Source organism: Coregonus clupeaformis, chromosome 21, assembly GCF_020615455.1.
Source record: "Coregonus clupeaformis isolate EN_2021a chromosome 21, ASM2061545v1, whole genome shotgun sequence".
NCBI classification, from domain to species: Eukaryota; Metazoa; Chordata; class Actinopteri; order Salmoniformes; family Salmonidae; genus Coregonus; species Coregonus clupeaformis.
Window position 1 is genome coordinate 7,449,432 of NC_059212.1, and position 26,607 is coordinate 7,476,038.

The 26,607-nt window shown below is 46.6% G+C and overlaps 1 protein-coding gene across 3 annotated transcripts in view; it reads left to right on the forward strand.

The window, feature by feature from the left end:
* LOC121539004 (ribosomal protein S6 kinase alpha-1) overlaps window positions 1-26,607 on the forward strand; it is a 107,871-nt gene that overhangs the window by 48,284 nt on the left and 32,980 nt on the right. The window contains exon 1 of one of the 3 annotated variants that reach the window (XM_041847166.2): window positions 20,486-20,533. The exons of 1 other annotated variant lie outside the window; for it this stretch is intronic. Coding sequence is in view for 1 of the 2 variants with exons in the window: in XM_041847164.2 (XP_041703098.1) it covers window positions 23,957-24,124 (168 nt within the window). In the remaining variant the exon portion in view is untranslated. Of the gene's footprint in view, window positions 1-20,485; window positions 20,534-23,783; window positions 24,125-26,607 lie in introns of those variants that run through there. One more of the 3 variants, XM_041847164.2, reaches the window with a different exon arrangement.

Consider the following 26,607-nt stretch of genomic DNA (forward strand, 5'->3'; position numbering starts at 1 on the left):
GGGGGGATTCTAATGCAGAAGGCTAATTAACACTTGTCACTAGATACACTTCGATCACCATCAACTAACGTTTTACTACTGTTGTCTGCTGTGACAAAGGAACCCACTGTAACCTTCTCTGTGTGACGAAAACAAATGTTGTGAGAGAGAGAGCCAACAGTTGCCATAGTTTCTATGTGTAGAGACAGGGCAGAGTTTTTTTTTCCTTTTTAAATGATTTACCCATTGAGGTCATCTATACGTCTCATCTATAGGGTGCCATTTACTCTCTGCAGTCTCTCGCTGCATCTGAAATGGCTCCATATTCCCTATATAGTAGTCCCGTGTAGCTCAGTTGGTAGAGTATGGCGTTTGCAACGCCAGGGTTGTGGGTTCGTTTCCCACGGGGGGGCCAGTATGAAAATTAAAAAATGTATGCAGACAGTACAAGCCTGGATAAGAGCGTCTGCTAAATGACTAAAAATGTAAAATAGTGCACTACTTTTGACCAGAGCTCTATGTAGGGAATAGGGTGCTGTTTTAGATGCAGCCGCTGCCTTTTAACCTCTGCCAGATGTTTTTCTCTGATCCTCAGTAGATGGGTTGTTCCACCAATTCGGTGCCTTTTGAGAAGTGTAACTTGGTAAATATGTATGTATGTATGTATGTATGTATGTATGTATGTATGTATGTATGTATGTATGTATGTATGTATGTATGTATGTATGTATGTATGTATGTATGTATGTATGTATGTATGTATGTATGTATGTATGTATGTATGTATGTATGTATGTATGTATGTATGTATGTATGTATGTATGTATGTATGTATGTATGTATGTATGTATGTATGTATGTATGTATGTATGTATGTATGTATGTATGTATGTATGTATGTATGTATGTATGTATGTATGTATGTATGTATGTATGTATGTATGTATGTATGTATGTATGTATGTATGTATGTATGTATGTATGTATGTATGTATGTATGTATGTATGTATGTATGTATGTATGTATGTATGTATGTATGTATGTATGTATGTATGTATGTATGTATGTATGTATGTATGTATGTATGTATGTATGTATGTATGTATGTATGTATGTATGTATGTATGTATGTATGTATGTATGTATGTATGTATGTATGTATGTATGTATGTATGTATGTATGTATGTCACCCAATTTTAACATTCTGTCTTAAAGATCACATGTTCAACTACATAAAAAAAAACATGTTTTCCCATCTCATAAATTAAAAAATACTATAGTAAGTGCCAAATAAAGTGACGGTTGACCGTAACAGGGTTGACTATTTCTTCTTAAATCAGCCATGAATCCCCTTGTGACGGGGAATTGACGCTTGTTGTGTGCAATTGAATGCAAGCTTCAGAATTATTTTTTATTTACAATATTTCTAGCCTGTATCTAAGGATAACGGGGTTGACGTGTTATGCTCAACCAGCTCAGTTTTCGACCACAAAACACCAGAAAATGGCCAAAAAGAGTAGAGACACTATGATTTGACTATTAGATGTTCAATTGGATATCTATTAGATGTTCAATGTTGCTTTTGAAAAACATTTTTTTTTAAAGGAATAGTTTCACCATATTAAAACGAGAGTTCAGTTCACATAACAGGGTTGACTTTCAAATGAGGGACAGACGTAAATGAATCACTAATCACATGAAATAAATAATAATCTTTGTCAAAGCAACAAAATAACTAGGGCATTACAATGATGGTGAAAACTTGGAGAAATGTTGGAGTTAAGTGGGTAAAAAATCTTCCTAGAAGTCACAGAGGATGCACAGAGCGACATAGCAAGTCTACATTCATATAAAAATCAGATTTATAGAATTCTCCACGTGGTATATACATTCATTTAATATAACAGGCTTTTAAGATTCAATATTGGGTGCACAATTTCTTCTTAAAATATCAAAGGGACGCAAAAGGCACCCTTTTTCGTGGAATGACCCAGATATAGTCCTGTCTCTGAGCATGACCCTTTCTACCATAATGAGTTAGTGGAACCGTGCTGGAAAGAACAATATACAGTATCTGAGCATTTCACACTACCGTGCTGACCCCAACCAGACTGCTGTCTCATTTCGTTTCACATTTGTCCTTTTCAGCACGTGTCAAGCAACTGGGGTGGTTGATGTATAACCAGGTTAGCTCGGGTACAGCTCAATCTGGCTCTGTTCGGTTTGGCTCAGTAGGGTGAAAAGCCCTTCAGTGTCTCTGGACACCAGGTGGTGGTCTGTGTGCATGGTTTGAACTGAAGGCAGTGTGCAGCCTGCTCTGAGTGACAGACGGCCTGGTTTAGCCCAGAGCCTTGAGGACCATGGCCACAACGCCCACTACCACTCAACCCCCTGTTGTGTGGTCTGGCTCAGCTGGCCTCTATTCAGCATCTTCACATTGGTTATGTTGTTGCTGCTTTTATTTTTAATGGAGGCCGTCTGCGTTTTGAAATCCGACTTGGCCAAAGTTTCTTCCCTTCAGCTATTGTCTCCGAGTGTCTACTGTCCTCACTGTGTGTGTGTGTGTGTGCTTTAATGCTTGTGTGTTGTTTTTTTTCTTCTCAACTGTCTTTACATTTATACACCAGGGTGTGGCCCGGAGCACAGCACACTAACCTTTGACCCGGGTTGCCGTGGCAGCAGCGCCGGCGTAGGCGGCGAGGCATTAACTAAGGCTAAACACTCTATCTACATCCAACTGTAGTCTCAACTGGGTCAGTCACTCTGCACTGCAGCCGTATCTATACCCAGTAATTACTGTGGGATTTACAAGCTAATGAGTGATCCAAAGGCTGTTTTTATTCGATTGTATCAGATGTAGATATCGGATGTAGATGGGTGCTATGGGAGAGTGAATTACCAACTGAGGGATGGAGAGCATGTAGCTAGGTGAGGGGTATTTGGTATAGGGGAGCTCTAATGTGGAATGTTTCTGTATACACTAAAGATGGCTGCTCCCAAATGGCACCCTATTGCCTGTATAGTGCACTTCTTACGGTTAAAGGTAGTGCAGGGAATAGGTGGTCGTTTGGGACGCAACCAGTCAGAGAATGTCATGCACCACCTGGGAAGAAAAGGTGGAATGGCTGGCTGGTTAAATAAGCTGGGAGTTGAAAGGTACAGGGTTGTATTTGACTATGTTAATGTGGAGAAGGCACCGGGTACAGGGTTGTATTTGACTATGTTAATGAGGAGAAGGCACCGGGTACAGGGTTGTATTTGACTGTATGTTAATGAGGAGAAGGCACCGGGTACAGGGTTGTATTTGACTGTATGTTAATGAGGAGAAGGCACCGGGTACAGGGTTGTACTGCCTGTATGTTAATGTGGAGAAGGCACCGGGTACAGGGTTGTACTGTCTGTATGTTAATGTGGAGAAGGCACCGGGTACAGGGTTGTACTGTCTTTATGTTAATAAGGAGGCAGGGCCTCTCTGGAGAGTGGCGAGGAGAGGCACTGTATTAGGGTAGTAAGGATTTGACTCTGGTATAAAGCAATTGGTCTGGAATCTCCCCCACAGGGGGGATGTCTGGTATGAAGCAGCTTGTCTAAGAATCTTCCCCACATTGGAGATGTCTGGTATGAAGCAGCTTGTCTGGAATACTATATATACAAAAATATGTGGACACGCCTTCAAATTAGTGGATTCGGCTATTTCAGCCACACCATTGCTGACAGGTGTATTAAATCGAGCACACAGCCATGCAATCTCCATAGACAAATATTGGCAGTAGAATGGCCTTACTGAAGAGCACAGTGACTTTCAACATGGCACTGTCATAGGATGCCACCTTTCAAACAAGTCAGTTCGTCCCATTTCTGCCCTGCTAGAGCTGCCCCGGTCAACTGTAAGTGCTGTTGTGAAGTGGAAATGTCTAGGAGCAACAACGGCTCAGCCGCGAAGTGGTAGGTCACACAAGCTCACAGAATGGGACCGCCGAGTGCTGAAGCACATAGCAAAACTCACTACAAAGTTCCAGACTGCCTCTGAAAGCAACGTCAGCACAAGAACTGTTCGTCAGGAGCTTCACAAAATGGGTTTCTATGGCCGAGCAGCCGCACACAAGCCTAAGATCACCATGTGCAATGCCAAGCGTCGGCTGGAGTGTAAAGCTCGCCGCAATTGGACTCTGGAGCAGTGGAGACGTGTTCTCTGGAGTGATGAATCACGCTTCACCATCTGGCAATCCGACGGACGAATATGGGTATGGCGGATGCCAGGAGAACACTACCTGCCCTTATGCATATTGCCAACTGTAAAGTTTGGAGGAGGAATAATGGTCTGGGGCTGTTTTGTATGGTTCGGGCTAGGCCCCTTAGTTCCAGTGAAGGGAACTATTCCCTTCACAGCATACAATAACATTCTAGACGATTCTGTGCTACCAACTTTGTGGCAACAGTTTGGGGAAGGCCCTTTCCTGTTTCAACATGACAGTGCACAAAGCGATACATACATTTTACATTTTAGTCATTTAGCAGACGCTCTTATCCAGAGCGACTTACAGTTAGTGAATACATATTTTTTTTATACTGGCCCCCCGTGGGAACATAAATGTTTTGTTGATCGGTGTGGAAGAACTTGACTGGCCTGCACAGAGCCCTGACCTCAACCCAATCGAACACCTTTGGGATTAATTGGAACGCCGACTGCGAGCCAGGCCTAATTGCCCAACATCAGTGCCCGACCACACTAATGCTTTTGTGGCTGAATGGAAGCAAGTCCCCGCAGCAATGTTCCAACATCTAGTGGAAATCCTTCCCAAAATAATTGAGACTGTTATAGAAGCAAAGGGGGGACCAACTCCATATTAATGTCCATGATTTTTGGAATGAGATGTTCGACGAGCAGGTGTCCACATACTTTTGGTCATGTAGTGTATAAAGCAGCTGGTCTGGATTCTTCCCCACAGTGGGGATGTGAAGTAATGTTTCCTGAATGTGTGTGTCTGTGTGTGTGTGTGTGTGTGTGTGTGTGTGTGTGTGTGTGTGTGTATACGAGGGAGACATGGGACGTGGGCTATGGGAGGAGGTGTGTACGAGGAAGACATGGGACGTGGGCTATGGGAGGAGGTGTGTACGAGGAAGACATGGGACGTGGGCTATGGGAGGAGGTGTGTACGAGGAAGACATGGGACGTGGGCTATGGGAGGAGGTGTGTACGAGGAAGACATGGGACGTGGGCTATGGGAGGAGGTGTGTACGAGGAAGACATGGGACGTGGGCTATGGGAGGAGGTGTGTACGAGGAAGACATGGGACGTGGGCTATGGGAGGAGGTGTGTACGAGGAAGACGTGGGCTATGGGAGGAGGTGTGTACGAGGAAGACATGGGACGTGGGCTATGGGAGGAGGTGTGTACGAGGAAGACATGGGACGTGGGCTATGGGAGGAGGTGTGTACGAGGAAGACATGGGACGTGGGCTATGGGAGGAGGTGTGTACGAGGAAGACATGGGAGGTGTGTGTGAAGAGAATTGCAGGCTGCTGTGTGTCACGTTCATATTCCACAGTAGTGCTTGACATGCTACAGCAGTTCCTCTGCAGTCAGCCCCTAGCCCTGCTGAGCGTTGTGATGACCTCATTGTTTTCATTACCGACATCCTCCTCTCCCATCGACCCATCCCGCCACTCCAGACGTTACACCCTCCTAATACTACTAGTCACGTCAGCATTTCCTGCAACTTAAGCAGGTAACGCTAACAGCTTGTAGCTGAATTGCTGCCTTTGGAAATGTTTTCCATCACTGTTGACATGTACCTACTAGCTGTTAGCCTATGCTAACTGAAGCTACTATTGCTAGCATTTGCATAGTATTGTTCTGTTGTTATCTATGGTAGGTACAACTGGGCCCGATCCCAAATGGACCCCTAAGCCGTGCGCCCTATGCACTTGTGGAGATCTGAGAGGATCTGACAGGTGTCAGCAATATGGTAATAGCTTCACCATATTGTTTATTCCAATCAAATCCTCTTAGATCTGCACAAGTGCGCAGGGTTATACAGTATTATTTATAACCATTCAAAACCTATTTACCCTAACCCTCAAACCTAACTTGAACTCCTAACCCTAAAACTAATACTAACCCTAATACTAATTCTACCTTAACCCTAAACCCCCTAAAAATAGCATTTTACCTTGTGGGGACTAACAAAATGTCCCCGGTTGGTCAAACTTTTGTTTGTTTACTATTCTTGTGGCTTGTGACTTCTGGTCCCCACAAGTATAGTTAAACATATTGTGATGTCACGAGAGGCTGTGTCCTGGAGGGACGTTACATCCCCCTGAGATGGCTGCAAACCCAGACAGCTATGGCTCCATCTGCTGGTATGGTCGGGAACTCCAACCCTCTATGGCCAATCTTCCCACGCAGCTGAAACCAATGAGGAGCTGATGAGCTGAAGGTTTGGGAAGGGAAGAGACACAGTCTCCAACCTGGGCTCTCTGGAGGACAAGAGTGCTGCACGTCCACTTCCATGAGGAATATAAGGATTTGGAGATACTTACCTTTGGGAAATACTCACCTTTGGATATATGCACCTGTGGAAATACGTGTGGGACATTTGGACGGACGTTTTTGCTGGGTTGGCCACTAGCTGCAACGTGGAAGACAGTAAGACTGGGGAAAAGTTATTTGAGCGAGGGAGAGGTATGATTTTGGATGTGGAAGAGACATCCCTGAACTGTTACCCTTTAAGAGCCACCAGAGAACAGTATTGTGTTATACTTTCGTTAGTTTCCCAAGACCTTTAATAAAATCCTTGTTTGGTTGAACCTGGTCTCCTTGCACTACTTGAGCAATCCCCGCTGAAAGCTGTGTAGCCTCTCGTGACATCACAGATGGTGGAGAATACAGGCACGCTCAAGCGTTAATAGTGCATGTCAGAGGAGGATACCGAAGGTTTGATCACCCAGTTTTCCAAGTTGGCCGTAGGCTCCCCGCCCGACTGAAATGGAGGACATATTGAAAGCCCTTGTTGCTGGCCAGCAAGCCCAGATGCAAGCAAACGTGGCTCTCTTGGAGGAGCAAAAGAAAGCCAACCTTCTGAAGGCAGAGGAATTGCAGTTGCAGAGACAGAGGTGGTCCAAAATACCCGCCCAATAAAGGCAAGTGACTTTATATCTAAGATGGGAGCTACCGATGACATTGAGGCATACCTGCATGCATTTGAGGCCACGGCCACTAGGGGAAGCCTGGCCCAAGCAACAGTGGGGTTGGTCGGTTAGCCCCCTTTCTAACCGGGAATCGCTGAATGCTGTCCGGGACCTGGGCCCTGACCAGGTTACTGACTATGATGCCCTGAAGTCTGAGATCCTCAGCAGATATGGACTCACAAAGTTTGGTATGGCCCAGCTTTCACAGCTGGACCTTCCAACCAGACCAACCTCCTCGGGCGCAGATGCATGAACTTGTCCGAATCGCAAGGAAATGGCTGGATCCGCAGAGGAATACAGCAGCGGCGGTGGTGGAGGCCGTTGTGGTGGATGCGTTACCTACGCGCCCTGCCTTATGAGGCAAAACGGTTCATCAGTCAACAGGCCTTGACCACGGCTGATCTGACCGTGGAAGCTGTGGAAAAGTACCAGGCCACAGCGGAGATGCTGAATGCTTCCCGAAAAGACCCCAGGAGTGCGGCCCCACCACAAATGGGAAGAACCCGTCCAAAGGACCCCAAGGTCTCGAACCCAGCCACGTCAGGACTTATCCCGGCTCAGGGGGAGCCAGAAACCAGGCGGGTCCAAGAAGAGTACACCAGGAGGGGGAAACTCGACAGTGTTACCGGTGTGGGGAGATGGGACATATCTCCTGGCAGTGTGGGAAACCAGCCGATGAACCTATGCCCACTGCGGAGTCCTCCAGCTCAGCACCCACACACCGTTTTGCCTCGCTCTTGGGAGTCGTAGATGGCGGCCCAGATCGACCCCCCCACCTGCCCGGTAACTGTGAATCACCATGATGTGGAGGCCTTACTGGATTCTGGTAGCCGGGCCACCCTGGTGCGTAAGGATTTGGTGGGCCCAACGTGTCTGACCCCGGGGAAAGTCCTCCCAGTTTCCTGTGTCCATGGGGACACCAGAGAATACCCCATTACTGAGCTTACAATGACCAGCACACGGGGAACCATACACACGACGGCGGGGGGTGGTTGATTCCCTCCCCGTCCCTGTCCTAATTGGGACGAGACTGCCCAGCCTTTTACCCACTCTGGAGAGAGTCTCAGGAGAGGATAACCCGAGTACCTCGGAAACGGAGAGGCAAGACTCATCCTGGGAAGGCTCCGGTGCAATCCTCCAATTACTCACTCCCGCCCGGGCTCTGATAGGGATGGCAGGTGCCCAGACCGACACAGAGACGGAGCTACAGAATCTGGACAAAGAACTGTCTGGTCTGGAAGGGGACCGCTGAGAGGTATCGTTTGTTAAAGCAACAGTTAGACATGAAGACAGAAGAGTTAGATATCCTCCAGGCTAAACTCCAACAGAGCTCCTTCCCTAAGCAACAGGAGGAGCTGGAGAGGCTGCGCAGGACCATCGAGAGTGTGAGGAGACCCTGCGCAGGAGTAAGGAGGTCCAGAAGAAGGCAGAGGAGAAGTACAAGGTGTTGGAGAACAAGATGAAGAATGCGGAGGCAGAGAGAGAGAAGGAACTGAAAGCTGCTCAACAGAAGCTAAACTCTGCTAAAACCAAGGCTGATGCGTTCAGTAAGAAACTCAAGGAGAGACAACAGGAGGCTGAGTCCCTGGTCCTAGAGTTGGAGGAGTTGAAGAGAGAGCAGTCTGGCAAGCACCACGGCAATGCGGACGCCCTCTCCCGGCGTGATGCCTTCTTCGCTGCCTTTACCCCGACGAGGACGTCGGTCCCGAGAGGGGGATGTGTGATGTCACGAGAGGCTGTGTCCTGGAGGGACGTTACATCCCCTGAGATGGCTGCAAACCCAGACAGCTATGGCTCCATCTGCTGGTATGGTCGGGAACTCCAACCCTCTATGGCCAATCTTCCCACGCAGCTGAAACCAATGAGGAGCTGATGAGCTGAAGGTTTGGGAAGGGAAGAGACACAGTCTCCAACCTGGGCTCTCTGGAGGACAAGAGTGCTGCACGTCCACTTCCATGAGGAATATAAGGATTTGGAGATACTTACCTTTGGGAAATACTCACCTTTGGATATATGCACCTGTGGAAATACGTGTGGGACATTTGGACGGACGTTTTGCTGGGTTGGCCACTAGCTGCAACGTGGAAGACAGTAAGACTGGGGAAAAGTTATTTGAGCGAGGGAGAGGTATGATTTTGGATGTGGAAGAGACATCCCTGAACTGTTACCCTTTAAGAGCCACCAGAGAACAGTATTGTGTTATACTTTCGTTAGTTTCCCAAGACCTTTAATAAAATCCTTGTTTTGGTTGAACCTGGTCTCCTTGCACTACTTGAGCAATCCCGCTGAAAGCTGTGTAGCCTCTCGTGACATCACAATATCCACACACACACACACACACACACACACACACACACACACACAGGTGATGTCAGACCCCCTCCCTCTTTCTCAGCTGCTTTACTCACCTGTCAAGGAGTCTGGAAGGGGGAGTGATCACGTCTCTCACTGCTGGGCCTGGGGGGAGGAGGGATCACGTCTCTCACTGCTGGGCCTGGGGGGAGGAGGGATCACGTCTCTCTCTGCTGGGCCTGGGGGGAGGAGGGATCACGTCTCTCACTGCTGGGCCTGGGGGGAGGAGGGATCACGTCTCTCACTGCTGGGCCTGGGGGGAGGAGGGATCACGTCTCTCTCTGCTGGGCCTGGGGGGAGGAGGGATCACGTCTCTCACTGCTGGGCCTGGGGGGAGGAGGGATCACGTCTCTCTCTGCTGGGCCTGGGGGGAGGAGGGATCACGTCTCTCACTGCTGGGCCTGGGGGGAGGAGGGATCACGTCTCTCTGCTGGGCCTGGGGGAGGAGGGATCACGTCTCTCACTGCTGGGCCTGGGGGGAGCTGCCTGGGGAGGAGGGATCACGTCTCTCACTGCTGGGCCTGGGGGGAGGAGGGATCACGTCTCTCTCTGCTGGGCCTGGGGGGAGGAGGGATCACGTCTCTCACTGCTGGGCCTGGGGGGAGGAGGGATCACGTTTACATTTTACATTTTAGTCATTTAGCAGACGCTCTTATCCAGAGAGACTTACAGTTAGTACGTCTCTCTCTGCTGGGCCTGGGGGGAGGAGGGGCTCACGTCTCTCTGGGGGGAGGAGAGAGAGATGATAGAAAGCGAAAGAAAGAGAACTCTGCTTGAACAGTGCTCCACTGTCTCTATGGAAGAGAGAGGAGGCATGACGGAGAAATGGAGAGAGAGAGGGGGACAGAGAGAGGGGCATTCCTCTGTTCATCGTTCATCACTTGAATGATGGGGCCCTGACCTGCCGACAAGGCCCAGGTGCTTCAGTAATGCTACTGTGTACGTAGACACACACACACACACAAACACACACTGTGTGAAAGGAACTCATCACAGTGACCAGGGTTAAGTTTGGTTTTATCTCCTCTGTAATGATGCTACACTAATCTACTGTTTGTGTGTTTGAACCCAAACGATGACATCACGAGGCCACACACACTAAGGTGAGGTAAGCTAATTGTGTGTGTGGGAATCAGAATCAGTTGGATCCATTTTCAACAGGTTTTTTTGTAGCACTTTTTATCTTCCTCGTCTGAGCCAAATCCAGCTGACTGTGCGTTTCCCAAGTGTGAGAGTTCATGTTGACGTCCTCTCCCTACAGTAGCCGCCCCATGCATTCAGCGCTGTCTATATATAATCATGGTGTAGTCATGCAGGCAGCAGGAGCTGCTATTAGGAACAGTGTGAAAACATTACTGTGGAGTGTGTGTGTGGTATAATTCACAGTAAGTAGGGGTGTGTGTGTGTGTGGGTGTGTGTGTGTGTATCAATGTCTGGGAGTGTTAGTTGGTGAAGTTAGACCTAGTTTCTGATAGTGATGTGCTACATTTCAGTTCCAGTAGTTTCATAGTGGATATGATATGACCTATGCTCCTCTGGCTTGGCATGGCTGGAGTTTGGCTGTGAGCTCAAATGTTTGGACTGAGCACTTGTTCTCTCTCCCTCCCCCCTCTCTCTGGGCTGGGGTCCAGTGTTTGTAGAGAGACTCTACAGATGCTGCACACTCGGGAGAGGGGGAAGGAGGAGAGGGGGAAGGAGGGAGGAGAGGGGGAAGGAGAGGGAGAGCACCGAGGCGGTGCACTAAGAGGGTGTCTGTCAGACAACCTGGCACACGGCCCAAGTGGACCGTCTCATCCTCCCCTCTCTTCTCCTCTATAGACTGTGTTGTCTCTCGTCTCCTCTATAGACTGTGTTGTCTCTCTTCTCCTCTGCCAGACTGTGTTGTCTCTCGTCTCCTCTATAGACTGTGTTGTCTCTCTTCTCCTCTATAGACTGTGTTGTCTCTCTTCTCCTCTATTAGACTGTGTTGTCTCGTCTCCTCTGCCAGACTGTGTTGTCTCTCTTCTCCTCTATAGACTGTGTTGTCTCTCTTCTCCTCTATAGACTGTGTTGTCTCTCTTCTCCTCTATTAGACTGTGTTGTCTCTCGTCTCCTCTATAGACTGGTCTCTCTTCTCCTCTGCCAGACTGTGTTGTCTCTCTTCTCCTCTATAGACTGTGTTGTCTCTCTTCTCCTCTGCCAGACTGTGTTGTCTCTCTTCTCCTCTATAGACTGTGTTGTCTCTCTTCTCCTCTATTAGACTGTGTTGTCTCTCGTCTCCTCTATAGACTGGTCTCTCTTCTCCTCTGCCAGACTGTGTTGTCTCTCTTCTCCTCTATAGACTGTGTTGTCTCTCTTCTCCTCTGCCAGACTGTGTTGTCTCTCTTCTCCTCTATAGACTGGTCTCTCTTCTCCTCTGCCAGACTGTGTTGTCTCTCTTCTCCTCTATAGACTGTGTTGTCTCTCTTCTCCTCTATAGACTGTGTTGTCTCTCTTCTCCTCTGCCAGACTGTGTTGTCTCTCTTCTCCTCTGCCAGACTGTGTTGTCTCTCTTCTCCTCTATAGACTGTGTTGTCTCTCTTCTCCTCTATTAGACTGTGTTGTCTCGTCTCCTCTGCCAGACTGTGTTGTATCTCTTCTCCTCTATTAGACGGTGTTGTCTCTCGTCTCCTCTGCCAGACTGTGTTGTCTCTCTTCTCTATAGACTGTGTTGTCTCTCTTCTCCTCTATTAGACTGTGTTGTCTCGTCTCCTCTGCCAGACTGTGTTGTCTCTCTTCTCCTCTATAGACCGTGTTGTCTCTCTTCTCCTCTGCCAGACTGTGTTGTCTCTCTTCTCCTCTATAGACTGTGTTGTCTCTCTTCTCCTCTGCCAGACTGTGTTGTCTCTCTTCTCCTCTATAAACTGTGTTGTCTCTCTTCTCCTCTATTAGACTGTGTTGTCTCTAGTCTCCTCTATAGACTGTGTTGTCTCTCTTCTCCTCTATTAGACTGTGTTGTCTCTCTTCTCCTCTGCCAGACTGTGTTGTCTCTCTTCTCCTCTGCCAGACTGTGTTGTCTCTCTTCTCCTCTATAGACCGTGTTGTCTCTCTTCTCCTCTATAGACTGTGTTGTCTCTCTTCTCCTCTGCCAGACTGTGTTGTCTCTCTTCTCCTCTATAGACCGTGTTGTCTCTCTTCTCCTCTATAGACTGTGTTGTCTCTCTTCTCCTCTGCCAGACTGTGTTGTCTCTCTTCTCCTCTATAGACTGTGTTGTCTCTCTTCTCCTCTATAGACTGTGTTGTCTCTCTTCTCCTCTATTAGACTGTGTTGTCTCTCTTCTCCTCTATAGACTGTGTTGTCTCTCTTCTCCTCTATAGACCGTGTTGTCTCTCTTCTCCTCTATTAGACGGTGTTGTCTCTCGTCTCCTCTATAGACTGTTGTCTCTCTTCTCCTCTATTATACTGTGTTGTCTCTCGTCTCCTCTATAGACTGTGTTGTCTCTCTTCTCCTCTATTATACTGTGTTGTCTCTCGTCTCCTCTATAGACTGTTGTCTCTCTTCTCCTCTATTAGACTGTGTTGTCTCTCTTCTCCTCTATAGACTGTGTTGTCTCTCTTCTCCTCTGCCAGACTGTGTTGTCTCTCTTCTCCTCTATAGACTGTGTTGTCTCTCTTCTCCTCTATAGACTGTGTTGTCTCTCTTCTCCTCTATAGACTGTGTTGTCTCTCTTCTCCTCTGCCAGACTGTGTTGTCTCTCTTCTCCTCTATAGACTGTGTTGTCTCTCTTCTCCTCTATTAGACTGTGTCTCTCGTCTCCTCTATAGACTGTGTTGTCTCTCTTCTCCTCTATAGACTGTGTTGTCTCTCGTCTCCTCTATAGACTGTTGTCTCTCTTCTCCTCTATTAGACTGTGTCTCTCGTCTCCTCTATAGACTGTGTTGTCTCTCTTCTCCTCTATAGACTGTGTTGTCTCTCTTCTCCTCTATAGACTGTGTTGTCTCTCTTCTCCTCTGCCAGACTGCGTTGTGTGTCCTCCACATCGTTTCCTTACCTCGTTCTTTTATTTTCTCTTCTCTTCTTTCCTTGTCCGGTGTCTTTAGCAGTTTCTCACCTTATCTAAAGATCTAGTTCCATCTCACTTTCTCTTTCACTGTCTTGCACTCTACCTTCACTTTTCTCTCCTCTGGGCTATCACCTCTCCTCCCCTGTGTGTTCTCTCTCTCTCTCTCTCTGTCTCTCGCTCTCTCTCTCTCTCTCTGTCTCTCTGTCTCTCTGTCTCTCTGTCTCTCTGTCTCTCTGTCTCTCTGTCTCTCTGTCTCTCTGTCTCTCTCAATTCAATTTCAATTTAAGGGCTTAATTGGCATGGGAGAAACGTATGTTAACATTGCCAAAGCAAGAGCTGTCTCTGTGTCTCACTTTCTCTCCCTCCATATCACCCTGCCTCTTACATCTATGTAATTATGGGGGGGCTTTGTTGAGCTGGAACAGTAGGAACATGTTCTTGGCCACAGCAGCTCCGCCTCTATAATCTGTGCTGGCGTTACTCTGTATGGGTCTCTATGGAGTTGGCCTGTTGCAGAGAATAGACCCACACTACCCCCTTGTGGTGTCTATTTTGCATTACATTAATATGTGGACATTTTTTTCCACAATAGTGAAACTAGGCTTTCTGTACATTTACATTTTAGTCATTTAGCAGACGCTCTTATCCAGAGCGACTTACATGAGCAATTAGGGTTAAGTGCCTTGCTCAATCTTTACTGCTTGGGGACTTTCACAAAAGCCTTAACACTACATTTCAAGCAAACTATTTCACTACCAATAAACAGTGACACTTTCACTGTGGTTTTAAAGGGAATGTGTTTTATTAACAGAGGAGCTTTTTCACTTAATGTGGAAGTGGTTTTGAAGGGTGATTTTGTTTTTTAACTCATTAAGTATATTTGTGCCATACATATGTAATTCCGTTTCAAGCAATTCCCTCTCACACTAACTCAAGGTGATGAAAGCCGCCAGAGATGCTGTATTCACAAAGAAATGGTTCGCTTCATACAATTTTGGGTCTCTCAATGGGAGGCAAGTGCAATTTCAATTCCAGCCTGTCGGCATGCAAGTCATTTCTTCTCCGTCGTATATACAATATGCAAACAGAATTTAACGCACTGGATCATGACCAGAGAGATCGCCAGTTTGTAGTCCTAAAAAAAACAGAAATGATTTAGCATTTTCTACATCTGGTTCATTGGCCATTCCTACTATTGCTCTTTTATTCAGGATATCTATTGAATGAGTAAGTAACCTAAACAGAGAGAACTCTGGGATATTGTTTGAAATAGACTTGTCTGGAATTGTTCAGTGGCACTGATACAGCAACGGTGTGTGTGTGTAGGCTACGTGTGTGTGTCTATTGTGCGATCAAATGCATGTGTGAGCGTGTGTGCGTGTTTCTTGTGTAAGCGTACAAGAGAAAAAGTGTGTGACATACACTATATACAAAAGTATGTGGTCAGTTTGTCAAAATTCTGCCCTGCTAGAGCTGCCCTGGTCAACTGTAAGTGCTGTTATTGTGAAGTGGAAACTTCTAGGGGCAACAACGGCTCAGCCACGAAGTGGTAGGCCACACAAGCTCACAGAACGAGACCGCCGAGGGCTGAAGCGCATACAAAATCGTCTGTCTGTCTTCTTCTGAGTTCCAAACTGCCTCTGGAAGCAAGGTCAGCACAATAACTGTTTGTCGGGTGCTTCATGAAATGGGTTTCCATGGCCGAGCAGCTGCACACAAGCATGAGATCACCATGCGCAATGCCAAGCGTCGGCTGGAGTGGTGTAAAGCTTGCCGCCATTGGACTCTGGAGCAGTAGAAACGTGGTGAATCACGCTTCACCATCTGGCAGTCCGACGTACGAATCTGAGTTTGGTGGATACCAGGAGAACCCTACCTGCCCCAAGGCATAGTGCCAACTGTAAAGTTTGGTGGAGGAGGAATTATGGTCTGTTTTTCATGGTTCGGGCTAGGCCCCTTAGTTCCAGTGAAGGGAAATCTTAACGCTACAGCATACAATGACATTCTAGACGATTCTGTGCTTCCAACTTTGTGTCAACAGTTTGGGGAAGGCCCTTTCCTGTTTCAGCAAGACAATGCACCCATGTACAAAGCGAGGTCCATACAGAAATGGTTTGTCGAGATTGGTGTGGAAGAACTTGACTGGCCTGCACAGAGCCCTGACCTCAACCCCATGGAACACCTTTGGGATGAATTGGAATGCCGACTGCGAGCCTAATGGCCTAATTGCCCGACCTGCTCTTGTGGCTGAATGGAAGCAAGTCCCCGCAGTAATGTTCCAACATCTAGTGGAAAGCCTTCCCAGAAGAGTGCAGGCTGTTATCGCAGCAAAGGAGGGACCAACTCCATATTAATGCCCATGATTTTGGAATGAGATGTTCGAGTAGGTGTCCACATACTTTTGGTCATGTAGTGTATTTCTTCTCATGGTTGCAAATATACATTTCTCTCCTCTCCTCCTGACTACACCTGTGGGACTGACTTGATAGAATTCTGTGGTAATGCTCCTCATTCAGTCAGGACATGACATCTCAGTTGTCCCTGTCTGCTGCCTAGCAACACAACACAGCAGCCGTGACTCTAAAGAATCCTTTGTTACATGGAATGTGTGTGTTGTGTTACATGGTGTGTGTGTTTCAGTTTGAGAGCTGTGGCTTCCTTAGGAAGTCTCTGTTTCCTCCTGTCAGTCTTCTACCGGGGGTGAACATTTACATTCAATCAGTCTTCTACCGGGGGTGAACATGAATCAGTCTTCTACCGGGGGTGAACAATTACATGCTCTTTGCATTTCCCCATTTGTGTGTGTGAGAGATTAGCGTACTGCCCTATTCTGAGTGTCACAGCACGTCTGTGTGTCAGTCGAAGTCAGAGACAGTGTGACATGGGACGCTCCGATCGACAAGATGTGGAGACACATATTTCGCACCAAAAAGGGTTTCTGCGTGCCCCAGGCAAGTCTCAGACCCTGTGTGTGTGTGTGTGTGTGCGTGCGTGCGTGCGTGCGCCAGTGATGTGAGAGGGTGTTTGTGCGTGTGTTCAAAGCTACTGGCTGTGTGTGTGGTGTATTTTAGGGGCTAGAGGAAAGGGTTTGGCTGTGAGGACGGTGGGTTCAGAGAACTGAGAGGTAGGAAACACATGGTGTCTTCATGGCTATAGCCTCCTGACTAGCCCAAACTACTCATCCTCTCTGTCTGTCACAGAGGAAAGAAGGCCAGAGAAGTGTCAACTTGTCAACTCTACTGAAACCTCTAACCTTCACTTAAAATGATTTGAAATCTTGTGGCGTTCCCCAGCGTTATGTTCTGTATCCCAACTGAAGAAAACGCTCCGAAACAGAGTGAAACTTGGAAGTACTGTCTGCACTTGTCCTATTAGAAACACACATTTTTTCGTTCTTTTATTTCCATTATTTTGAAACGTTTTGCTAGCTACAGTGTGCTGGAGCCTTGAGGAACACTTCCCAGCTCTGTGTGAGATATTAGAAGCCTGCTCTATGTGAGATATTAGAAGCCTGCTCTCTGTGAGATATTAGAAGCCTGCTCTATGTGAGATATTAGAAGCCTGCTCTCTGTGTGAGCTATTAGAAGCCTGCTCTATGTGAGATATTAGAAGCCTGCTCTCTGTGTGAGATATTAGAAGCCTGCTCTATGTGAGATATTAGAAGCCTGCTCTCTGTGTGAGATATTAGAAGCCTGCTCTCTGTGTGAGATATTAGAAGCCTGCTCTATGTGAGATATTAGAAGCCTGCTCTCTGTGTGAGATATTAGAAGCCTGCTCTCTGTGTGAGATATTAGAAGCCTGGCAAACAAGGATAGTCTACATCGGATCTGTGTAGATGTTACGATTACAGCAAAAGGTTTTAGTTGGCACACCGTTATAAAGTGATTGATATGTATATATTTGTATGCGTTTTGGAGTTACCCTTCACTTTCCCTTTGCTGTGAAAAGATTCACATTGTTCCATATTTCCACAAAGAACTTCCTATGGAGTGTGACGTCGGGTGAATTGCATTCATTTACAGCTTCTCGGAAGAGAGACTAACACTTTTCTGTATTCTCTGATAGCTGTAGAGAGAGAGTGTGGCTCAGTTGGTAGAGCAAGGATTGTGGGTTTGATTTCCTGGGGCCAACCATATGAAAAATGTATGCACGCATGACTAAGTTACTGTGGATGAAAGCTTCTACTGAATTGGCATATACAGCTCCTTCAGAAAGTATTCATACCCCTTGACTTATTCCACATTTTGTTGTTACATCCTGAATTCAAAATTGATTAACATTATTAATTTTTTTATTCTCACCCATCTACACACATTACCCCATAATGAAAAACTGAAAACCTGTTTTCAATTTTTTTGCAAATGTATTGAAAATGAAATACAGATATCTACTTTACATAAGTATTCACACCCCTGAGTCAATACTTTTGTAGCAGCACCTTTGGCGGCAATTACAGCTTTGAGTCATCTTGTGTATGTCTGTACACTCATCTGGATTTAGGGATATTCTTCCAGATTTTCTCAAGCTCTGTTAAATTAGATTGGGAGCAGCAGTGAACAGCAGTCCTCAAGTCTTTCCAAAGATTTTCAAGTCTGGGCTTTGGCTGGGCCACTCAAGGACTTTCACATTCTTGTTCTGTAGCCATTCCAGCGTTGCTTTGGCTGTATGCTTGGGGTTGTTGTCCTGGTGGAACGTAAATCTTTGTCAGAGTCTAAGGTCATTTGCCCTCTGAAGCAGGTTCTCATCGAGGATTTGCCTGCATTTAGCAGCATTCATTGTTCCCTCTACCCTTACCAGTCTCCCAGTCCCTGCAGCTGAAAAGCATCCCCATAACATGATGCTGCCAACACCATGCTTCACGGTAGGGATGGTGTTAGACGGGTGACGAGTTGTGCCTGGTTTTATCCAGACATAGTGCTTTGCATTTAGGCCAAAGAGTAACATTTTTGTCTCAACAGACCACAGAATCGTTTGCCTGATATCAGTCTTTCATGTGCCTTTTTGCAAACTCCAAGCGTGCTGTCGTGTTCCTTTTTCTCAAGTGGCTTCTGTCTGGCCACTCTCCCATAAAGCCCATATTGGTGAAGTGCTGTAGAGACTGTTGTTCTGGCAGGTTCTCCCATCTCAGCCAAGGAACTCTGTAGTTCTGTCAGAGTGGTCACCTCCCTGACCAAGGTCCATCTTGCCCGGTTGCTCAGTTTGGTCAGACGGCCAGCTCTAGGCAGTTTGGTCAGACGGCCAGCTCTAGGCAGTTTGGTCAGACGGCCAGCTCTAGGCAGAGTCTGGTTGAGACGGCCAGCTCTAGGCAGAGTCTGGTTGAGACGGCCAGCTCTAGGCAGAGTCTGGGTCAGACGGCCAGCTCTAGGCAGAGTCTGGGTCAGACGGCCAGCTCTAGGCAGAGTCTGGGTCAGACGGCCAGCTCTAGGCAGAGTCTGGGTCAGACGGCCAGCTCTAGGCAGAGTCTGGGTCAGACGGCCAGCTCTAGGCAGAGTCTGGGTCAGACGGCCAGCTCTAGGCAGAGTCTGGGTCAGACGGCCAGCTCTAGGCAGAGTCTGGGTCAGACGGCCAGCGCTAAGTAGTCTGGGTAGTTAGATATTTTTTCAATTTCCCAATGATGGAGCCCACTGTGCTTTTAGAAACTTTCAAGACTCTAGAAATTGTTTTATACCCTTCCCCAGATATACAGCGCATTCGGAAAGTATTCAGACCCCTTGACCTTTTCCACATTTTGTTATGTTACAGCCTTATTCTAAAATTGATTAAATTGTTGTTTTTTTCTTCATCAAACTACACACAATACCCCATAATGACAAAGCAAAAACAGGGTTTTAGAAATATTTAAACATTATATATATGCAAAAAAAAGCTCTAGGCAGTTTGGTCAGACAGCCAGCTCTAGGCAGTTTGGTCAGACGGCCAGCTCTAGGCAGTTTGGTCAGACGGCCAGCTCTAGGCAGTTTGGTCAGACGGCCAGCTCTAGGCAGTTTGGTCAGACGGCCAGCGCTAGGCAGTCTGGGTAGTTAGATATTTTTTCCATTTCCCAATGATGGAGTCCACTGAGCTCTTGGAAACTTTCAAGACTCTAGAAATGGTTTTATACCCTTCCCCGATATGTGTCTCATCACAATTCTATCTCGGAGATCTACGTTCAGTTCCTTGGACTTCATGGTATAGTTTCTGCTCTGACATGCACTGTCAACTGTGGGACCTTATATAGACTGGTGTGTTTCTTTCTAAATCATGTCCAAACAATTGAATTGGCCACAGCTGGACTCCAATCAAGTTGTAACGACATCTCAAGGATGATCAAAGGAAATTGATGCACCTGAGCTCAATTTGGAGTGTCATAGCAAAGGAGTGTGAATATCTATGTAAATTAGATTTATGTATTTCATTTTCAATACATTTGCAAAAATTTATAAAAACATGTTTTCACTGTCATTATTGGGTGAGGGGGAAGAAATTCTATTTAATTGGTTAAATTCAGGCTGTAACACAACAATGTGGAATAAGTCAGGGAGTATGAATACTTTCTGAACACACTGTATTTAATATTGTCATGTAGCCACAGGAAGCGAGCGTGAGTGGTGACATCAGTCTCTCTCTGTGGGTTAAAAGAGAAACAGGAAGTGAAGTGTGGGAGGGCAGAGCTGCTTCCTGTCATCTGTGTTTGGCAACCAACCCGTCCTGACTGCCCAGGTGTACAGGACACACACTTGCTGCCCCTCGTGTGGGTGGCTTATTTATAGAGGCCTAGTATCAAAATAATGGTCCCCAAAATAATACCTTTACTGATGGCTACCTCAATGTCATAGGGTAGTATCATAAAAATCTTATTTTTGTCCATGCATCGCCTCTGCAACCAACTATTACTATAGAACACTGAATCACAGCCAAACCTGACACCCTTCTCCCTCTGACACCTCCCAATCAGGACAGGTCCCATATTACCTGGGTAGAGAAGGACTTTGCCAATATAATTGCCAAGGTAAGATTAGTCCTCATTCAGTGGCCTTATCCACAGCTAAGTCAATACACTCTCTTCCTCTAATGCTTTGCCTTGCTGAGCTAAAATCAATATTGTGTCAACAATGTCAGCATATGCAGCAACTAATATGCTTTTCTGTCTGTCCATCTTACTCAAAATGTCTGTCGACTCAAGACTGGAGCACTATTGCATTTCACTCTGTACTCCTTAGCTGTGGCTGTCCCATAGCTGTGGCTGTTTGAGTCCTTTGCTTCAGAATTTGACGGGCACCTTTCATACATCTTTGCTGTAGAAATGTGTTTTCAACATATCGGTTGAAATCCGTGTGGATTTTCTAGGGTTATCATCACATTACTTTTTAAAGGGACACCTAAAGCTTCAATGGCTCTCCATTGAAAGTATTTCTTAGTCCAGGACTAGGCTCTGCATCCTGGAAACCTGCCCTACATTCCTTGTCTTTATCACCTCACGAATGGAGTTAGGAATGAGTTTATACGGCAGGTAGCCTAGCAGTTAAGAGCGTTGGGCCAGTAACCGTAAGGTCGCTGGTTCGAATCACTGAGCTGGTGAAAAATCTGTCTGTGCCCTTGAGCAAGGCACTTAACCCTAATTGCAACTGTAAGTCGCTCTAGATAAGAGCGTCTGCTAAATGACTAAAATGTCAACGTATATTATACTGCATAAAGATAATAGGGGTGTGTTCAGCAGGATACGTTTTGGAACATTCAAATAAAGATATCTATAGCACAAACATACAGTGAGGGGAAAAAAGTATTTGATCCCCTGCTGATTTTGTACATTTGCCCACTGACAAAGAAATGAACAGTCTATAATTTTAATGGTAGGTTTATTTGAACAGTGAGAGACAGAATAACAACAAAAAAATCCAGAAAAACGCATGTCAAAAATGTTATAAATTGATTTGCATTTTTATAAGGGAAATAAGTATTTGACCCCCTCTCAATCAGAAAGATTTCTGGCTCCCAGGTGTCTTTTATACAGGTAATGAGCTGAGATTAGGAGCACCCTCTTAAAGGGAGTGCTCCTAATCTCAGCTTGTTACCTGTATAAAAGACACCAGTCCACAGAAGCAATCAATCAATCAGATTCCAAACTCTCCACCATGACCAAGACCAAAGAGCTCTCCAAGGATGTCAGGGACAAGATTGTAGACCTACACAAGGCTGGAATAGGCTACAAAACCATCGGCAAGCAGCTTGGTGAGAAGGTGACAACAGTTGGTGCGGTTATTCGCAAGTGGAAGAAACACAAAAGAACTGTCAATCTCCCTCGACCTGGGGCTCCATGCAAGATCTCCCCTCGTGGAGTTGCAATGATCATGAGAACGGTGAGGAATCAGCCCAGAACTACACGGGAGGATCTTGTCAATGATCTCAAGGCAGCTGGGACCATAGTCACCAAGAAAACAATTGGTAACACAATATGCCGTGAAGGACTGAAATCCTGCAGTGCCCGCAAGGTCCCCTTGCTCAAGAAAGCACATATACAGGGCCGTCTGAAGTTTGCCAATGAACATCTGAATGATTCAGAGGAGGACTGGGTGAAAGTGTTGTGGTCAGATGACAGAAAATCGAGCTCTTTGGCATCAACTCAACTCGCTGTGTTTGGAGGAGGAGGAATGCTGCCTATGACCCCAAGAACACCATCCCCACCGTCAAACATGGAGGTGGAAACATTATGCTTTGGGGGTGTTTTTCTGCTAAGGGGACAGGACAACTTCACCGCATCAAAGGGACGATGGACGGGGCCATGTACCGTCAAATCTTGGGTGAGAACCTCCTTCCCTCAGCCAGGGCTTGAAAATGGGTCGTGGATGGGTATTCCAGCATGACAATGACCCAAAACACACGGCCAAGGCAACAAAGGAGTGGCTCAAGAAGAAGCACATTAAGGTCCTGGAGTGGCCTAGCCAGTCTCTAGACCTTAATCCCATAGAAAATCTGTGGAGGGAGCTGAAGGTTCGAGTTGCCAAACGTCAGCCTCGAAACCTTAATGACTTGGAGAAGATCTGCAAAGAGGAGTGGGACAAAGTCCCTCCTGAGATGTGTGCAAACCTGGTGGCCAACTACAAGAAACGTCTGACCTCTGTGATTGCCAACAAGGGTTTTGCCACTAAGTACTAAGTCATATTTTGCAGAGGGGTCAAATACTTATTTCCCTCATTAAAATGCAAATCAATTTATAATATTTTTGACATGCGTTTTTCTGGATTTTTGTTGTTGTTATTCTGTCTCTCACTGTTCAAATAAACCTACCATTAAAATTATAGACTGATCATGTCTTTGTCAGTGGGCAAACGCACAAAATCAGCAGGGGATCAAATACTTTATTCCCTCACTGTACCTCTCTGTCATGTAGGCCAAGGAATCACGTTGGCTATTCATGGTATTTCTATCTGCAACATTCAACAACTTTTGGTAACTGAAGGTGGCCTAGGTGCCAGTGGTACAGTACAAGATGTTTTGATCTTGGTCTAGTAATGCAATGGAGCTCAATAGTACCTAACATGGGATCTTAGAGCTTGAAGAAGAAGTGACTTAGAAAGCAGATGGAGACTGAGTGGAACAGTGTTCGGTGAAGCTAAGAGGAAGTGTGGATTAATTTATATAGACACACAGTGACAGTGTGTTTGTAGGGGTGTGGAAGTCCTTCAACTCACACAGGCACAGGGGTAGATGGCAGGAAAGAGGCTGTAAGGGATTCCTGTCATCGGGCTATAAATGTGTCCTGTCTCTCTCTCGCTCTCTCTCTCTTTCGCACTCTCTCTCTCTCGCACTCGCGCTCTCTCTCGCACTCTTGCGGGCGCGCTCTCTCTCGCACTCTTGCGGGCGCGCTCTCTCTCGCACTCTTGCGGGCGCGCTCTCTCTCGCACTCTTGCGGGCGCGCTCTCTCTCGCACTCTTGCGGGCGCGCTCTCTCTCGCACTCTTGCGGGCGCGCTCTCTCTCTGAGTCATAATGTTGACCGTGAGGGAGGCGACACCTCACCACCCTGCCCACACCACCCTGCCCGCTCTGTGGCCGTAGCCGAAGGGAGGTGATCTGTCTCGCTCCCTCTGTCTCTCTCGCTCTCTCTCTCTCTCTCGTTCACACACTAGTTGTGTGGGTTCTGCATACAGGTCTTAGAGAGCAGACTCTTCCTTCCTTCCTTCCTTCCTGCCTCTCTCTCTCTGTCTCTCTCTCTATCTCTCTATCTGTGTGTGTGTGTGTCTCTGTCAGTTCAGCAGTAGTCAGAGCGCTGTGGTGGCAGAAGACAGGACACAAAGTTATCAGAGAGAGCTTACATACAGAGAGTACAACTTTCACCTCATCTTACCTGGCAGTCTGGTATGAGATTGAGGACTCTGTCCGGAGGTAGGGGGGATGGGACTGGGATGAGGTCTAGGCTGGCAAGGCGATGTTGAGATGGACAAGGACAGGAGGAAGTTGAAAGTGAGCCGTTTGCTGACCCTCCTCTACCTCTTCAAGAAACACCAGACCAAGGCTTTGGCCAGCTGCAGCGCACCACAGACACAGACGGGCAATGAGACAGACACCTCACGTGCAGACCGTCAGAACAGAACCCAGTGGATGGTAATGCGGTCTTCACACCGGGGCGAATCCCAACTTCCACTTGTGTAAAATGTTCACTTATATGGTCATGCGTTGAAGTGCATTTTCGACTTAAGCGGAAGGCTTAAGATCTGGGCTTGTTGTGTATGGAGCAGGAGATGTGTAAAAGGCATGTCATGTGTGTAAGAATGTATTGTTCTGCATTTCCTGTCCTCTTCTCCGTTTGTTTTGCTTCCTGTTGACAGACTATGAATGTGCAGTGCCAGAAGCGGCTATTGTGCAGTAGTGTAGGTGTATTAATGAATTAAGACTTATTATATTGTGGCATCAAGTGTTATGAGAGCTTATTATGGTCGACGCAGTCTAACGGGTTGAATGCCTTCACATCGCAGGTGTTCCTCATTATCACCTTGGTCATTATCCAGTTCCTCTAAAACACCTGAATAAGTCTAAGTGCTTCACAGTAAATCAGTCATTTGAATCCTAAACACAGAAATATTGATAGAATGAAAATGCAACAATATCAATATACTTTTGTATATAAAGTGCCTTCAGAAAGTATTCAGACCCCTTGACTTTTTCCACATTTTGTTACTTTACAGCCTAATTCTAAAATAGATTACATGTTTTTTAAATCCTCAGCAATCTACACACAATACCCCATAATGACAAAGCAAAAACTGTTATTTACATTAGTATTCAGACCCTTTACTATGACACTCGAAATTGAGCTGAAGTGCATCCTGTTTCCATTGATCATCCTTGAGATGTTTCTACAATTTGATTGGAGTCCACCTGTGGTACATTTTTAATTGATTGGACATGATTTGGAAAGGCACACACCTGTCTATATAAGGTCCCACAGTTGACAGTGCATGTCAGAGCAAAAACCAAATCATGAGGTTGAAGGAATTGTCCGTAGCGCTCCGAGACAGGATTGTGTTGACACAGATCTGGGGAAGGGTACCAAACAATTTATGCAACATTGAAGGTCCCGAAGAACACAGTGGCCTCCATCATTCTTAAATGGAAGAAGTTTGGAACCACCAAGACTCTTCCTAGACCTGGCCGCCCGGCCAAACTGCACAATCAGGGGAGAAGGGCCTTGGTCAGGGAGGTGACCAAGAAACCGATGGTCACTCTGACAGAGCTCCAGAGTTCCTCTGTGGAGATGGGAGAACCTTCCAGAAGGACAACCATCTCTGCAGCGCTCTACCAACCAGGCCTTTATGTTAGAGTGGGCAGACGGAAGCCACTCCTCAGTAAAAGGCACATGACAGCCCGCCAGGAGTTTGCCAAAAGGCACCGAACAAGATTCTCTGGTCTGATGAAACCAAGATTGAACTCTTTGGCCTGAATGCCAAGCGTCACGTCTGAAGGAAACCTGGCACCATCCCTACAGTGAAGCATGGTGGTGGCAGCATCATGCTGTGGGGATGTTTTTCAGCGGCATGGACTGGGAGACTAGTCAGGATCGAGGCAAAGATGAATGGAGCAAAACCTGCTGTCATTATGGGGTATTGTATGTAGATTGATGAGGGGAGAAAACAATTTAATCAATTTTAGAATAAGGCTGTAACGTAACAAAATGTGGAAAAAGTCAAGGGGTCTGAATACTTTCCGAATGCACTGTATAGTGTATGTCGACACCCCTTCATTAGTCGATTCTGCTATTTCAGCCACACCCGTTGCTGACGTCTATAAAATTGAGCACACAGCCTGCAATCTCCATAGACAAACATCAGCAGTAGAATGGCCTTACTGAAGAGCTCAGTGACTTTCAATGTGGCACCGTCATAGGATGCCACCTTTCCAACAAGTCAGTTCGTCATATTTCTGCCCTGCTAGAACTGCCCCGGTCAACTGTAAGCTCATAGAACGGGACCGCTGAAGCACGTAGCGAGTAAAAATCGTCTGTCCTCGGTTGCAACACTAACTACAGAGTTCCAAACTGCCTCTGGAAGCAATGTCGGCACAAGAACTGTTCGTGAGCTTCATGAAATTGGTTTCCATGGCCACGCAGCCGCACACAAGCCTAAGATGCCAAGCGTTGGCTGGAGTGGTGTAAAGCTCGCCGCCATTAGACTCTGGAGCAGTGGAAACGCGTTCTCTGGAGTGATGAATCACGCTTCACCATCTGGCAGTCCGACGGACCTCAACCCCATCGAACACCTTTTGGGATGAATTGGAACACCGACTGCGAGCCAGTCCTGATCGCCCAACAACAGTGCCCAACCTCAGTAATGCTCTTGTGGCTGAATGGAAGCAAGTCCCCGCAGCAATGTTCCAACATCTAGTGGAAAGCCTTAATTAATTAATGCCCATGATTTTGGAATGAGATGTTCGATGAGCAGGTGTCCACATACTTTTGGCCATGTAGTGTAATATGGTTATTGACTGTAAGGGTTAATTTGTTAAGAATGTACAAATTTATTCCAGACAACTTACTTTGATTGCCATAAATGTACATTTTAACTACCGATTTATACCTGCTGGCTTTGTAG